The sequence below is a fragment of the Pelobates fuscus genome, chromosome 8 (assembly GCF_036172605.1).
Source record: "Pelobates fuscus isolate aPelFus1 chromosome 8, aPelFus1.pri, whole genome shotgun sequence".
In the NCBI taxonomy this organism is placed as follows: domain Eukaryota; kingdom Metazoa; phylum Chordata; class Amphibia; order Anura; family Pelobatidae; genus Pelobates; species Pelobates fuscus.
In genome coordinates, this window is record NC_086324.1 from 119,946,760 (window position 1) to 119,963,419 (window position 16,660).

The 16,660-nt window shown below is 44.9% G+C and overlaps 1 protein-coding gene across 1 annotated transcript in view; it reads left to right on the top strand.

Moving 5' to 3' along the window:
- The first annotated feature begins 2,120 nt into the window (after positions 1-2,120).
- The window catches only part of DHRS7B (dehydrogenase/reductase 7B), a 47,577-nt gene continuing 33,037 nt past the window's right edge, over positions 2,121-16,660 (top strand). Inside the window, exon 1 of the mRNA XM_063430251.1 lies at positions 2,121-2,176. Coding sequence (XP_063286321.1) covers positions 2,157-2,176 — 20 coding nt within the window. The 5' untranslated portion in view covers positions 2,121-2,156. The remainder of the gene's footprint in view (positions 2,177-16,660) is intronic.

Here is a 16,660-nt window from a genome sequence, read left to right on the forward strand (position 1 = left end):
ACACACAGACACTCACTAATTATTTTACAAATACATATTTTCCACCCAGCCTCCCTACCTGGAGAGCTGGTGTGGATGAGGAATCCTTCCCTGGGGTCCAGTGGGGCTGCTGGGCGGCGTGCGGCTGTGCCGAGATCAGATGCGGCGAGGGAGCTCTAACCTCTCTGCTCTGCTCCCTCGCGGGCTGCCTGTCTGCTGATACCGCGGGAGCCGGAATATGACGTCATATTCCGGCTCTCGCGGTATCAGCAGACAGGCAGCGCGCGAGGGAGCAGAGCAGAGAGGTTAGAGCTCCCTCGCCGCATCTGATCTCGGCACAGCCGCACGCCGCGCCGGGGGCCGAGATGGTGGCTGGCAGGAGGGAGAGCTTCCCTCCTGCCGGTCACTGAAATCTTGCGCCCCCAGAGCCCGTGCGCCCTAAGGCGGCCGCCTGTGCCGCCTTATGGACGCGCCGGCCCTGGTCCGGTGGGATAACTGCTCCGTCTGCAGCTCCGCGAGAACTGCAGACCTTGTTTTTGCGAGTGCCTATAAGAGCGTTGACGTGGTAACCCGCGGCAACGCTCTGTGTGTTCGCGAGAACCACATTTGATCTGCAGCTCTGCACTTGGCGGAGCTGCAGATCTGTGGGCAGACCATGTGGAGGGGCCACCCGGCGGCATACTGGGCAAGCCGCCGGGCCCCCTCTCACTGTCGGATCCTCGGTCATGGACCGAAGATCCGACAGTTCAGTCTGCCCTAAGGCGATTTAGGCGGCCGCGAGGCCTAAATCGCCTAATTAGAGAGCCGCCTCTGAGCACCATCTTTGATATGGGCAAAGGCTAATTCCCTATTAAAAACGGAACTGCAGCGGCCGGCGTCTCTTGTAACACCGCAGACGCTGATGACCGGGATGGATGATCTGCCGCGGGTAAGATAAGTATTTGTTATTTCTGACGGCGTGACCGCTGTGTTTCCGTGCGGCCACGCCGACAGATGTCCGCGGCACCGTGCAGTGCCCCCTCACTCGCTCTCCCCTCCCATGGCGCAGTGTCCATATAATATGGGAGTTATGCCGCTAAAAGGTTTTAGCCTGACTTTTCACTAAGGATTTCAACTCACCATAATTCACTTTTTACACCATATGGTTGTCTGTGTGCCATATAATTAAGTTGTAACATTGTAAGAGGTCTAAATAAAAATATCACCTGTCAATCCACCTGTTCCTGGTTCCCTGACACCATTCAACATAGTGACAGCAAACCTCTGCTCACCATTAGTTTCTGAACTCCATATCCCTTAAAGGGACTCTCCAGTGCCAGGAAAACAATCTGTTTTCCTGGCACTGCAGGTCTCCTCTCCCTCCCACCACCCATCCCTGGTTGCTGAAGGGGTGAAAACCCCTTCAGTGACTGACCTGAGACCCCCGCTGATGTCCCTCGGCGGTGGTTTCGGGTCACCACCGCTCCTCCCCTTCATCACGTTAGCCGGTGCGGGAAACTGATCCCGCCCACCGGCTGAGGAGGCGCAATTAGAGCTCCCCATAGGAAAGCATTGAAAATGCTTTTCAATGCTTTCCTATGGGGAATTGAGCGACGCTGGAGGTCCTCACACAGCGTGAGGATGTCCAGCGACGCTATAGCACAGATAATCTGTGCTATGAAGCAGGAAGTGCCCTCTAGTGGCTGTCTAGTAGACAGTCACTAGAGGTGGAGTTAAACCTGCAAGGTAATTATTGCAGTTTATGGAAAACTGCAATAATTACAGTTGCAGGGTTAAGGGTAGTGGGAGTTGGCACCCAGACCACTCCAATGGGCAGAAGTGGTCTGGGTGCCTGGAGTGTCCCTTTAATGTTTAGTCTGCTTTAAAGATTGGCCGAGCTTAATGGGCTATGATGCTCATAACAAACCTAAGGTGTAACAGCTGTCATTTTAAGATGATCATCACTGATGAAATCATTTTAAGACTATGCACGAAGCTGTCGGATAATTTGAGTATTTTTTTTTCCTTTCCTTTTCCCTAATCAAAGATGGCAGCCGAGAATGCACTGCACAAGATTCGAACGGAACCAATGGTAGTACAACATTCTATCTGATCCAATCACAGCAGTCAGGGGGAGGGAATCTGATCGAATGAGAGACTCCCTCCAAACCCCTTGTGCTACCGGGATCTGCGACTGAATGATTCCTGCGGAAAGAAAGTGAGTAAAAGCAGATAGTGATAGCAAAAGGGCGTCACAGCACGGCGATGACGTCATACAATGGCTTTGAGGGTGACAACACACACACACACACACGTGCATTGCCTAATAGAAACCTTATGGTGGGCCGCAATACATCGATATTCCTGTTAAAATTTATTAAATCATAGGGCTGGCAATATAATACTTTTAATTAAGCATGCCAATAAAAGGTAAATTCTTCACCGATGGAGGGCATATTGCAGTTCAAAGTCCTGGAGCAATTATGACCCTGAGAGGGCTGTGCTATCAGAGCATGATAATAATGCCATGTTATCGTTACGGATTTCCTTGGTTACACAATAAACTGTGTATCGTTATAATGTCACACTCCCCATGTGTCGCTATTTCTTTCCTAAATCCCTCTAAACCTCCTTTTTTAGTTATGTCTCTCTTGTAGGTGATCAGCATTTTGTAATATTTTGTAGGTGCTCAGCATTTTGAAATGTTGAAAAGGTATTTAATGCTCTTCTCTTCATAATTATGTGGTGCCTTTTTGACCACATTCTGTCATAACAATCTCATCAATATTAGGTTTTATGGAGCCAGGAGGTTGCTGACCCCTGCTTACCTTCAGTGGTTAAACTGTTCACAAAAGGTTTAACCCCAAAGTCAATGCTACACCATTCCCCTCTGCCCACCCACCATCTTTCCTCTTTCTGAAACACTTAAAGGACCACTCTAGGCACCCAGAACACTTCAGCTTAATGAAGTGGTATGGGTGCCAGGTCCAGCTAGGGTTAACTAATTTTTTTTTATAAACATAGCAGTTTCAGAGAAACTGCTATGTTTATCAATTAGTTAAGCCTTCCCCTTTTTCCTCTAGTGGCTGTCTCACTGACAGCCGCTAGAGGCGCTTGCGTGATTCTCACTGTGAAAATCACAGTGAGAGCACGCAAGCGTCCATAGGAAAGCATTATGAACGCGTGCGCATTCAGCCGACGGGGAGGAGAGGAGGAGGAGAGCTCTCCGCCCAGCGCTGGAAAAGGGTAAGTTTTAACCCTTTTCCCCTTTCCAGAGCCGGGCGGGAGGGGGTCCCTGAGGGTGGGGGCACCCTCAGGGCACTCTAGTGCCAGGAAAACGAGTATGCTTTCCTGGCACTAGAGTGGTCCTTTAAAGGGATATTTATAGTGTAAGAAATACAAACCTGTATTCCTCTTACACTATAGTTCCATCTGGTCCCTCTCTTCCTTGTGCCAGCCCTGCCAATAAAGGGTTAAAATCTGTAATTTACTCACCCGATTCCAGCTCCCATTTACCTCGGCTCTTGGTCGGTGCCTTACTTCCTCTGACATCACCTGACAGGGAGGGCTAATGCGCATGTGCTGCGAGCATTGCGAGCGCACCAAGCACTCCCCATTTCTATGGGGATTTAAGTGACCCTGGAGATCCTCATGCAGAGCATGTGGATGTGCAGCGTCAAGCGACCAGATGTCGCCTAGCAAGCAGTAAGTGCCTCTTGTGACTTTCTGACAGCCACTAGAGGTAGCCTTAGTCCTGCAATGTAATCATGCAGTTTCTTAAAAACTGCATTGTTTTACATTGCAAGACTAAGTGGGACACTGTACCCAGACCACTTCATGAGCTGAAGTCTCTTTAATAACAGAAGGCTGAGACAGGGGTGCGGCTGATTGACTTAGAGCCGTCAGGTGATGCTCTAAGCCAAGCATGTCAAACTTGCGGCCCACAAGGACCATCTTTGCGGCCCGGCCCGTACATGCTGGTGTGAAAGCAGAGTAGGCACCTGCTTTCCCCATATTGCAGGTGCCTACTCTGCTATAATTTACCGGGCCGGGGAGGAGGACCGCGAGGGAGCTCAGCCTTCCAGCTCCTCACTGCTCCCTCGCGTGCGCCGACTGAAGTGAATCTGGGTGCCGGAATATGACGTCATGTTTCGGCACCCGGCATCACTAAACCGCGCGAGGGAGTAGTAAGGAGCAGGAAGGAGATCTCCAGACAGAAGATCCCCACACCAGCTCCATAAGGTAAGGAGCAATAAATAAAAGTATGTGTGTGTAAATGTGTCTGTCAGTGAGTCTGTGTGTCTGTCTGTCAGTGAGTCTGTGTGTCTGTCTGTCAGTGAGTCTGTGTGTCTGTCTGTCAGTGAGTCTGTCAGTGAGTCTGTGTGAGTCTGTGTGAGTCTGTGTGAGTCTGTGTGAGTCTGTGTGAGTCTGTGTGAGTCTGTGTGAGTCTGTGTGAGTCTGTGTGAGTCTGTGTGTGTCTGTCAGTGAGTGTGTGTGTGTCTGTTAGTGTGTGTGTCAGGGAGTATGTGTGCGTGTGTATGTCTGTGTGTGTCTGTGAGTGTGTGTGTCTGTCTGTGAGTGTGTGTGTGTGTCTGTCTGTGAGTGTGTGTGTGTGTCTGTCTGTGAGTGTGTGTGTGTGTCTGTCTGTGAGTGTGTGTGTGTGTCTGTCAGTGAGTACGTGTGTGTGTGTGTGTGTCTGTCAGTGAATATGTGTGTGTGTCAGCGGGAGGATCAGATTTGGCACAGGGTGCTAGAGGGGGGTGCTGTGGTTTAGTAGAAGGGGGGCTGGGGTTTAGTAGAGGGGGGTGTGGGGGTTATACTGTACTCTTTAAAATAAACCTAGGTTTCTATGAAAATATACAGTATTAATTTTTTTTGCGGCCCACATAAACTTAAACCTTGTTTATGTGGCCTGATCCAGACTTTGAGCTTGACATGCTTGCCCTAAGCCATTAGTAGCTTTCCATTCATAACGGTTTCTTGACAAAGGTGACTGGTGCTATATAATGTTAATGTACTTTTACTTTAGCGTAATATATTCACTATTCACCATTCACCAAATTGTAACGAATTTAAATCTTAATTGCCAGTTTTAAGCAAAACAACTACTGATTTGGGACAATTATGCAGCTTACATACATTTGCAGATTGGTTCTTTATCATAGATTTTTTAATCAGGTTTGCAATTCACAATACAGTTTAGTGAATAAAGTGGTATGAATTAGGCAGTTTTAAATTGATATCACATGCAGACTTTGCAGAATCAGGGTCCTGCTGGCATTCTGGGTTATATCCAGGGCCGGTGCAAGGATTTTTGACGCCCTAGGCATAATAAAAGTTGCCTCCCTCCCCCCTCATATGCTCGGCCCATGATGTGACATCACAAACCCATATGATCTGCCCATATCATGACACCACATCTCCCACCCCTTTCTCAACATTTATATTAAAATAGTTAGAATGGTGGAGAATAACTATCATTACTTTAAGGGACACTCCAGGCACCCAGACCACTTCTGCTCATTGGAGTGGTCTGGGTGCCAACCCCCACTACTCTTAACCCTGCAAGTGTAATTATTGCAGTTTTTTATAAACTTCAATAATTACATTGCAGGGTTAACTCCACCTCTAGTGGCTGCCTACTAGACAGCCACTAGAGGTAACCTCCTCTTTCATAGCACAGATTATCTGTGCTAGAGCGTCGCTGGACGTCCTCACGCTGTGTGAGGACCTCCAGCGTCGCTCATTCCCTCATAGGAAAGCATTGAAAATCTTTTTCAATGCTTTCCTATGGGAAGCGCTAATGCGCTAGGTCTCCTTGGCGAGTGGGCGGGATCAGTCTCGCCCACCGGCCGACGGAGACAGTAGGGGGAGCGGCGCGAAGGAGGAGACAGCGCCGAGGGACATCGTCGCTCCCTCAGGTAAGTGACTGAAGGGGTTTTCACCCCTTCAGTAACTGGGGAGTGGGAGGTGGGAGGGAGAGAGTACCTCCAGTGCCAGGAGTGCCAGGAAAACGGATTGTTTTCCTGGCACTGGAGTTTTCCTTTAAGCCATTGCTAAAGAAACAAGCTTGGGGGGCGGGGCCGGGCCGCCGAACTGGTCGGTCGCAGGCAAGCAGAGCTCCTGCAACAACGCACAAATAATCGATTAAAAATATGCCTTTACACAAAAAAAGCTGACCGACGGCTACGAAGCCTAACGCAGAGGCACCGCTGGATCCAGGGAGAGGCTGGCTCACCGAGCTACAGTCCCCTGGAGGAGATATCCTCGTGGACTTACCTGAGGCCTACTCCGGAGGTGAGTGGGGCTGACGGCCGCTGCCCCACTGGCCTGCCACACAGCACCCAACCTGAAGCACGACGCTGGGCGGACTCGGCCCCGTTCCCCCCCCTATGGACCGGGGGGGTGATCCCGGTCCTCACCCTAAGGCCTTGATCGGGACGCCGCGGCCGATGCTGGGAGGTCTGACCGCTGGGCCCATGATGGCGGGCGCCATGTGCGCAAGCGAAGAAGTAAGGTCTAACACCTAACACTGGCGCCCAAGGCTGACAAGGCGGCTCCAGCTTTTGGACACGGCTAAGCCGAGGAGCGAGCTCACTTACCCCCGCAGCCACTTCAATCAACGACGGCAACGGCGACACAGGGGAGTAGGAGGTAACCCGCAGACTGACTACCGCCGCCTGAACAGATGGAACGTGTCACTGACACAAAGACAAGCCGACCTCGCATCCCACACCACGCCTGAGACAGACTCACCCAAGAACCGAAAACCTCATGCCGAGCTCCCCTCCACGGCTGACGCAGACAATATGAATATCGGGAGGGACGAGCACACTACAGCACAGCCACAGTCCTATGGGAACCAGCCAATACTCCACAAAGCAGCATGAGGGGACTGGGTCCTGGTGCCTGCCCCGATGGACATTCACTTCACCGCATACAACTAAGGCAGAGCAGATTCCTAAAGATAGTGGGGTCGCTGGACCGACAGTAAGACGGCCACCCGCAGAGGCAGCAAAGGTGGTCCCGGTTGGCTGGGGTGATATAAGCATTGAAGCATTGAAGCGACTTACCTATTCATGATTACTATTTACTCACAAAGCTTTAGTTGTCTTACACGATGTATATACTGTACCAGCATGTATTAGTGCATTTAAAGCGAAATCACTGTCCCTATATTACAATTACGCAAACATAACTAACCCATCAAGCGCCAATCATTTTATTTCACCTACTGTCACTTTGACACTCACGACATGTAACTTGTGCCCTAGTCTATGTTCCCTGTTGGTAACCTAAATAATTGTTAAATTAGCTGAGAAATGATTAATCCCTATTTTCCACGTATACCTAGCTCAAATGACGATTTAGCCATGTTGAACGACAGTTATCTTGTTGCATTTTATTTAATTTCACGCTGACGACACAACTGTTTAACCACGCTTGTTAAAAATTATAAAAATTTGTGCAGACTCTCATGCCACTGTTATGCCAATGTGTATCTTGAAATACGCTGTTGTGGCGTCTGTTGATTCCTTGTACCCTCCTGCACAGCAAAAATAAAGAATTAAAAAAAAAAAAAAAAAAAAAAAAAAAAAGAAACAAGCTTGTGTATTAGATTGTTTGGTGGCTCGTTAATTTGGTAACTTCATGGTTTCTTACCCAAATTTTGTTCGTTAGTGCAAAGAAAATGACCGATTTGTAAAATTGATCTACGTCGGTTATGCTTTCATTTAAGCTACTTTGACCTTAAATTTAGAATTCACTTTAAATTCTCATTTTAGTGAATAAACCTGTAACTTTTGGTTCAAGACACTGAGAAATTGCACAAAAGGCCATAATGTAAAATAATGTGTGAATTTAAATTGTTTAATACATAAACATTATGAAAGTGCAATACAACATGCAGTTGTTAAGAGAAAAATACATGCCACACATTTGTATTATAGTGGCAAACTTGCATAATATTAGTGCAACAATAGAAATGGTATGGTCAATCAAAGAACTCCAAACACATAGCAAAATAAATATATAAATGCAGCATACAATTTAAGTGCTATACAACTTTATACACAGCTTCAACAACTTTGTAAAAAACTTTGTAGAATAACTGCTAGAAAATATTTATTTAAGTAAATTTTACTTTTCTTGCTTTGGCATTCGCAAAGTCCTTCAGTAATGATTCAAACCACAAGCCGTTCTTGGGACATTGAAGAACGCAGATAATTTTTTATAATTTTCAGCTTCGCAAAGCTTCGCTCACCTGTGGCAACAGTGATTGGTAAGGTCAACATAATTCGAAGTGCAATTACCACATTTGGAGCAAATCCATTCCTCACTGCGTAGGCCAAAATATTAACAGGTGTCATCGTAGGTTTTATAACAGGAGCCAATACAGCAAGTTCTTCACACAGTTGCCTTCCATCTACATCACACTCCTTTGATTTTGCATCACTTAAGACATTCTGCAATTCCATGCAGAACTTCAGGAGTTCTTCATGTACATCTTTTAACTTGTGGATGTCATATAAAAATTGAAAAAGCGTGGAATGAAATTTCAGCTGTTCATATCTTTCATGTACAGATTTTATTGTTGTGTCTAATATTGTGTCTAATATTGTCAAGAAACATTCCACTTTAAATGTATTTTTAGGATCATCTGGAACCTCATACAGAAACAACCTTTTTTTCCCTCTTCTGATGCACTTGAAGGAGGAACACTGGGTCTATTTCCATTTCCACTGCTAGCTCTCCTGCTTCTTTAACCCCTTAGGGACACATGACATGTGTGACATGTCATGATTCCCTTTTATTCCAGAAGTTTGGTCCTTAAGGGGTTAAGTAAATCATCAAAACCATTATCTGTCCAATAAGATTGAAAAAAATGTCTTGATTGATTCCAAAAGTTCCACAACATCTGGCAAGTACATTGACTGGCTTCGAAGAACTTTGTTGACAGAATTAATTCGACTTAATATGTTAAACCAAAGGATGATAAAACACAAGAATTTAAACTTGTTTAACTCTTTTGCCAAGGATGAAGCCTCGATTCTTGCAAGAGCAGCAAAATTCACATCACCTCCGATTTCAAATAAGGTGTCCTACACTTCTCCAACATGGAACCTAAATGGCCGAATAGCATCAATTCTGCTTGACCATCTAGTATTGGATAGCGGCTTAGCTATCAGCTTACTCACATGTATTTTTTTTTTTTTTTTTTAAAACATCCCATCAATTTGTTGAACCTGATAAAAAACAAAAACAAAAAAAAACATATCTTTTCTGAAGAATGCCAAAAAATGTACTGGCAACCCTACAGCACCAAGAGTTAAGGAATGAGCACTGCAGGGGACATAGAAAGCACGTGAGTTCAGGTCCATGATTCTTTTTTGTACTCCTCAGTGCTTGCCCTTCATGTTGGAGCCATTATCATATCCCTGACCTCTCATATCAGTGAGAGGTATCTTCACCATTTCAAGCTCATTCAAAATTGCCTCTGTTAATCCTTCTCCAGATGAGTTGTGAACTGGCAGGAAACCAAGGAATCTTTCCTCAATGTGTATTTCAGGATTTACAGTTGGTGAGTCTCCTTGCTTAACAGATACAAACCTGAAAATCATAGTCATCTGTTCAACAAGAGTGATGTCAGGGGTGCAGTCAAGTATAATGGAATAATACTTGGCATCCTTAAGCAACTGCAGAATGCATCTCCGTATATCTTTTGCAATTAACCCAATTAGTTAATTTTGAATGTCTTTTCCTAAATAATGCTGATGAATTTCTGAATTCTGTATCTTTTTCAAGTGGCTTTGCATCACACTATCAAATGTTGCCATCATTTCAGGTTTCAAGTCACAATGACCTTCAGTCTAACTTTTTATTTACTGGAAGGATTTTTATGATTTTTGAGTACCGTATATACTCGAGTATAAGCAGAGTTTTTCAGCACATTTTTTGTGCTGAAAAACCCCAACTCGGCTTATACTCGAGTCACTGTCTGTATTATGGCAATTTACATTGCCATAATACAGACAAGGGGCTGTGTGCGGTTACTTACTTCTCCTGCAGCACCTGTCAGCTCTCTCCTCCTCTGCGGCGGTCCGTTCAGCACCTCGGTCAGCTCCCAGTGTAAGTCTCGCGAGAGCCGCGGGGTCATAGTGTGGCTCTCGCGAGACTTACAGTGTGAGCTGACAGAAGAGCTGCACGGACCGGCGCAGAGGAGAAGGGAGCTGACAGGAGCTGCAGGAGAAGTAAGTGCTCTCTGCCAGCCCCCCCCCACTGAACTGCCAATGCCACTGGACCACCAGGGAAGGAGAGCCCCCCTCCCTGCCATGTATCAAGCAGGGAGGGGGGCCGAAAATTTTTTCAATTAATAACAATAATAAAATAATAATAAAAATAAATAAATAATAATATAACAAAAAAAAATTAAAATAATAATAAAAATGCCCACCCACCACCAAGGCTCTGCATCACACTCTGCATCACACACAAACACACACACTGCACTCATACACACACACTGCACTCATACACACACACTGCACTCATACACACACACTGCACTCATACACACACACTGCAGTCACACACACACACACACACTGCACTCATACACACACTGCACTCATACACACACACTGCACTCACACACACACACACTGCAGTCATACACTCACTGCAGTCATACACTCACTGCACTCATACACACTGCACTCATACACACACTGCACTCATACACACACACTGCATTCATACACACACACTGCATTCATACACACACTGCACTCATACACACACAGCACTCACTCATACACACTGCACTCATACACACACACTGCATTCATACATACACACTGCACTCATACACACACTGCACTCATACACACACTGCACTCATACACACACTGCACTCATACACACACTGCATTCATACACACACTGCATTCATACACTAACTGCACACAAACACACACTGCACTCAAACACACACTGCACTCAAACACACACTGCACTCAAACACACACTGCACTCAAACACACACTGCACTCATACACACACACTGCACTCATACACACACACTGCATTCATACATACACACTGCACTCATACACACAAACACTGCAGTCATACACACACACTGCATTCATTATATACACACACTGTAAATAAATATTCAATTAATATATTTTTTTTAGGATCTAATTTTATTTAGAAATTTACCAGTAGCTGCTGCATTTCCCACCCTAGTCTTATACTCAAGTCAATAAGTTTTCCCAGTTTTTTTGGGTCAAAATTAGGGGCCTCAGCTTATATTCGGGTCGGCTTATACTCAAGTATATACGGTATGTTTATATTTAAAGGATGCTGATTAACCCCTTAAGACCGCAGGGCGTTCTATGCCGTCCTTATTTTGTTGGCTCTAAAAGCCGCAGGGCGGCATAGAACGTCCCTGCGATCTTATGTACTTACCCGGTCGCCGGCGATCCCACGCCGGCTATCCCACGCCGGCGATCGCGGTATGGAGACTCACCTGGGAGCCCAGGGAGTCCCCCTCCCTCCTCTTCGGCCCGCCTGGGCCATGTGATCGCGAGTTCCTTGCGAGGACCTCACGATCACATGGACGGCATAGCAGTCCAAGGCATTGCCAGCAGGGGGAGTGCCTGTAATGACAGGTACTCCCCCTGCTGTCTGAAAAAAAAAAACATGTTAAATCAGTGTAAAAATAAATAATATATACTTAGATCATATATATATTTATTATATATATGATCTAAGTATATATATATATATATATATATATATATATACATACACACACACATATACACACATACACATAAATATACATACACTGTCTACTTGTATTTTAATATTAATATATATATAATTATAGTACACGTGTAATGATATTGATTACATGTATATGTAATTTTCATTATAAATATTTATATATAATAAAAACTAAATAAATATGTAAATACGTAAAAAAAATAAAATTAAAAAAATAATACAAAATAAATAAATAAAAAATATATATACATGTGTAATTTCGTTCTAACTGTATTTTAAAATTAATATATATATTGATATCAAAATACATGTAGAACGAAATAATATATATATCTATATACATAAGTATATACATATATATCACTATATATATATATACCTATATATAAATAAAAATCATTGAAAAAAATTATATACATATATATATATATATATATATATATATATATATATACACACGTGTATATATATAATAATTCTACGTATATATTTATGTAATAATTTTACATAATTAGGTCATTTTATTAATTACAATTTGCAGGACCTGCCTGATAATCCAGGCCTAAAGTTCAGGGAATTTAATTTGCTAGCACTATATTTAACCCTGTAACTCTCCAAAACACAATAAAACCTGTACATAGGGGGTACTGTTTTACTCGGAAGACTTCGCTGAACACAAATATTAGTATTTCGAAACAGTAAAATGGATTACAACGACGATATCGTCGGTGACAGTGACATTTGTTGCATTTTTCACACACAAATGGCACTTACACAGACGATATAATTGTTGTGATACGTTTTACTGTTTTGAAACACTAATATTTGTGTTCAGCGAAGTCTCCCGAGTATAACAGTACCCCTCATGTACAGGTTTTATGGTGTTTTCAAAAGTTACAGAGTCAAATAAAAGGCTTGTGTTTCAGTTTTTTCACATTAAAATTTGCCAGGTTGGTTATGTTGCCTTTGAGACCTTATGGTAGCCCAGGAATGAAAATTACCCCCATGATGGCATACCATTTGCAATAGTAGACAACCCAGGGTATTGCAAATGGGGTATGTTCAGTCTTTTTTTGTAGCCACTTAGTCACAAACAGTGGCCAAAATTGGCATTCAAATTCGTTTTTTGCATTTTTAAATATTAACACTAACTTTGGCCAGTGTTTGTGACCAAGTGGCTACTAAAAAAGACTGTACATACTCAATTTGCAATACCTTGGGTTGTCTACTTTTGTAAATGGTATGCCATCATGGGGGTAATTCTTATTCCTGGGCTACCATATGGTCTCAAAGGCAACGTAACCAATCTGGCGAATTTCAATGTGAAAAAAATGAAAAATGTAACAAGCTATATTTGACGCTGTAACTTCCCAAAACACTGTAAAACCTGTACATAGGGGGTACTGTTTTACACGTAAGACATCGCTGAATACAAATATGTGTATTTTATTGCAGTAAAAGCAAACAGTATTTTGACATTCACAGTTAAAATGTCACGTAGAACTAAGACTTTTTTTAAAAAAATCATATTTTCTCCCATTTTTTTTATATTGTATTCATTTAAATTATGTTTCATAGCTAAATATTTGATGTTAATTGAAAGCCCTGTTTCCCCTGAATAAAATGATATATAATAAGTGTGGGTGCATTTAATATGAAAGAGGTGAATTATGGTTGGACAGACATATAGCGTAAATGCCAGGTTTTGTTTACGTTTTGTTTTGATCACAACTTGTACATTTGGCTGCGGTCTTAAAGGGTTAATAATATGTGGTTTTTATGAAGATTGGATGTGTGGTTTAAAGTTACAGTGTATGTGTAAAAATTTTATATTTTCTGCCTGTGATAATTAAGTTAGTCCAGGCCCGGACTGGCCATCGGGCAAACCGGGCAAATGCCCGGTGGGCCGCGATGGCCACGGGCCGAGGCCGGGGGGATCCAGCCGGTCTATGCAGGGCCGGCGCTATCTGAGTGCCGGCCCCGCTGTGTTGCATGTAGGGCCGGTGGGGAGATCAAAGATCTCCCTCACCGGCCCACATGCTGTCAAATGCGGCTGCCGGCTGGGAAAGAGAGGGAGGGAGCCAGCCTGGAGAGGCGGACCCGGCGGAGCTCTAACTTGCAGCTCCGCCGGGTTTCTCGCGAGATCCGGGCTGTTGCCATGGCAACCGGCCGGGTCTCGCGAGAGTGAACTCTAGCCCCACAGGCTAGAGTTCACTTACCACAAGGACCACCAGGGATGGATGTCAGCGCCCCCCCCCCCCTTCCAGGCTACAGGTAAGAAGGGAAGGGGGGGATATAATTTTTTTTTTTTTTTTATAATAACAAAAAACCTCAATATCGGCATTTACCTGCCTCCCCCCAATACACAATCCTTGCAAACACACACATCACCCAGCACCCTAACACTCACACAGCACCCTAACATTCACCCAGCACCCTAGCATACTCACCCATCACCCTAACATACTCACCCATCACCCTAACATACTCACCCAGCACCCTAACGCTCACCCAGCACCCTAGCTCACCCACCCAGCACCCTAACGCTCACCCAGCACCCTAACGCTCACCCAGCACCCTAACGCTCACCCAGCACCCTAACATACTCACCCATCACCCTAACATACTCACCCATCACCCTAACATACTCACCCATCACCCTAACATACTCACCCATCACCCTAACATACTCGCCCATCACCCTAACATACTCACCCATCACCCTAACATACTCACCCATCACCCTAACATACTCACCCATCACCCTAACATACTCACCCATCACCCTAACATACTCACCCAGCACCCTAACGCTCACCCAGCACCCTAGCTCACCCAGCACCCTAGCTCACCCAGCACCCTAGCTCACCCAGCACCCTAGCTCAAACAGCACCCTAGCTCAAACAGCACCCTAGCTCAAACAGCACGCTAGCTCAAACAGCACCCTAGCTCAAACAGCACCCTAACACTCACACAGCACCCTCACACAGCACCCTAACACACACACACATCACCTTCGCACAGCACCCTAACACATAGCCCACACACACAGCGCCCTCACACACATACTGCACCCTCACACACACATAGTGCACCTTCCCACACACACAGCACCTTCCCACACACACTATATTCCTCACAAATGCACACTACACCCCTCACACACACAGCAGCCCCCAAACACGCTGCATCACTCACACACACACTCACTAGATCTCCTATACGCACTCCTTCACACACACTAGATCCCCTACACACAGACGCTGCACCACCTACACACACACACACTACATTTCTGACATACACACTCTGGATACCCTATGCACACACTAGATTCCATTTAAGCAAACACATAGTGTCTCCATAAATGGGATACCGTGAGTATCCCAATTATGGAAACCCCTGAGACAAGTTTCAAGCAAACACAACGCAAGCATGTTATTAAATTTGCTTGCGCTGTGCAGAACAAATACAGGGCCCTTTTCTCATGCCCTGGAAGAGCATTGAACCAACATGCTCACTTTGAGATGGGGCGTGCTTGTCATTGGGGATGACAAAACACACCCTATCTGGCCCCGCCCCCTTTTCAGTGGGCCGCTGTGAATAAAAAATGCCCGGGCCGAATTTTTTCCCCAGTCCGGCCCTGAGTTAGTCTATTGTGTTGAGATAATTGTATCACAGGCAGAGGGGAGGATTTCTGCTGGGATGAATGGGCGTGGTTTACTTTATTGTATGTGTTGTAATGTTTTTATTGGTTGTTCTGAAAAACCCTGTGGGTGGTCCTATGTAGGGAAAACCTGCATAAAAGAAGGCCCTTTGGTGCCAAGTAAAGAGATCTTCTTGACACTCAATACATAGCCATGTCTCGTTATTGGAGGGAACTGCTATAATCACACTGGGGATTGCTATGCTCTGCATACTCCCTTGAGCTTTAATCACTTAGCTCTTCTAAGAGCTGTTCCTGATATGCTCTCCTGGAGGAGAGGTCTTCCCCACACAGTCCTGGATGCTGGAGGTTCATACAGGGTGGAAGGAAGAGGTCTTTCCCACACGGTCCTGGAGGACAGAAGCGGATCCAGGGTGGAAGGAAGACGGCGAGACTCCAGTTAGGCTACGGCGGTTGTGGAGTCTGCGGTGGTTGTGGTGTCTGGTGCGGTGCGGTGCTTGTGGTCCTTGGCGCAGGCTAGGAAGAGTCCATCAACGGAAGGTACTCGGTCGGAGTACAGGGAGTTCTGTTACAGTAACTTCACAGATCTGTCTCTTGCTCTCTCCTAAAGAGCCACACTCCACTCTCATCTGCAGTTCTGTAATTTTTTTTACCTTGTTTGTTTTACTAGCCCCCTTGTTGCCCTTCCTGTTGTGTCTTTATACGCCACTCCTCTAGACTGTAAGCTCATTTAAGCAGGGTCCTTATCTACCTATTGTTCCTGTATCATTTTGTAATTGTCTCAATTATTGTAAAATTTCCTACTTTCATGATATTGCAAAGCGCTGCAGAATAAGTTGGCGCTATATAAAGACCAATAATAATGATATACATCAAAGTTGTTTTAGTGGTTAGAGCAGTGGTAGGCAACCTTCGGCACTCCAGATGTTGTGGACTACATCCCTATTTAATGCTCTTACACCCATAATGCTGTAAAAGCATCATGGGAGGTGTAGTCCAAAACATCTGCCGTGCCAAAGGTTGCCTATGCCTGGATTAGCGTATACCTTTAAGGACTAATGACTAAGACTTTTTTTTTTAGAGGGTAAATGTTACACCATTGAACTACAGTAAGTGTGTTTGTTCCATAATTGTGTTGTTATTTGTACTTTACACACTCCTTGCACCATAACAGCTTGTTTATGAACAGCTTGACTTAATTAGCTTAGCAGGGCTTAGCTCATTGGCTGAGAGTGGGACAGA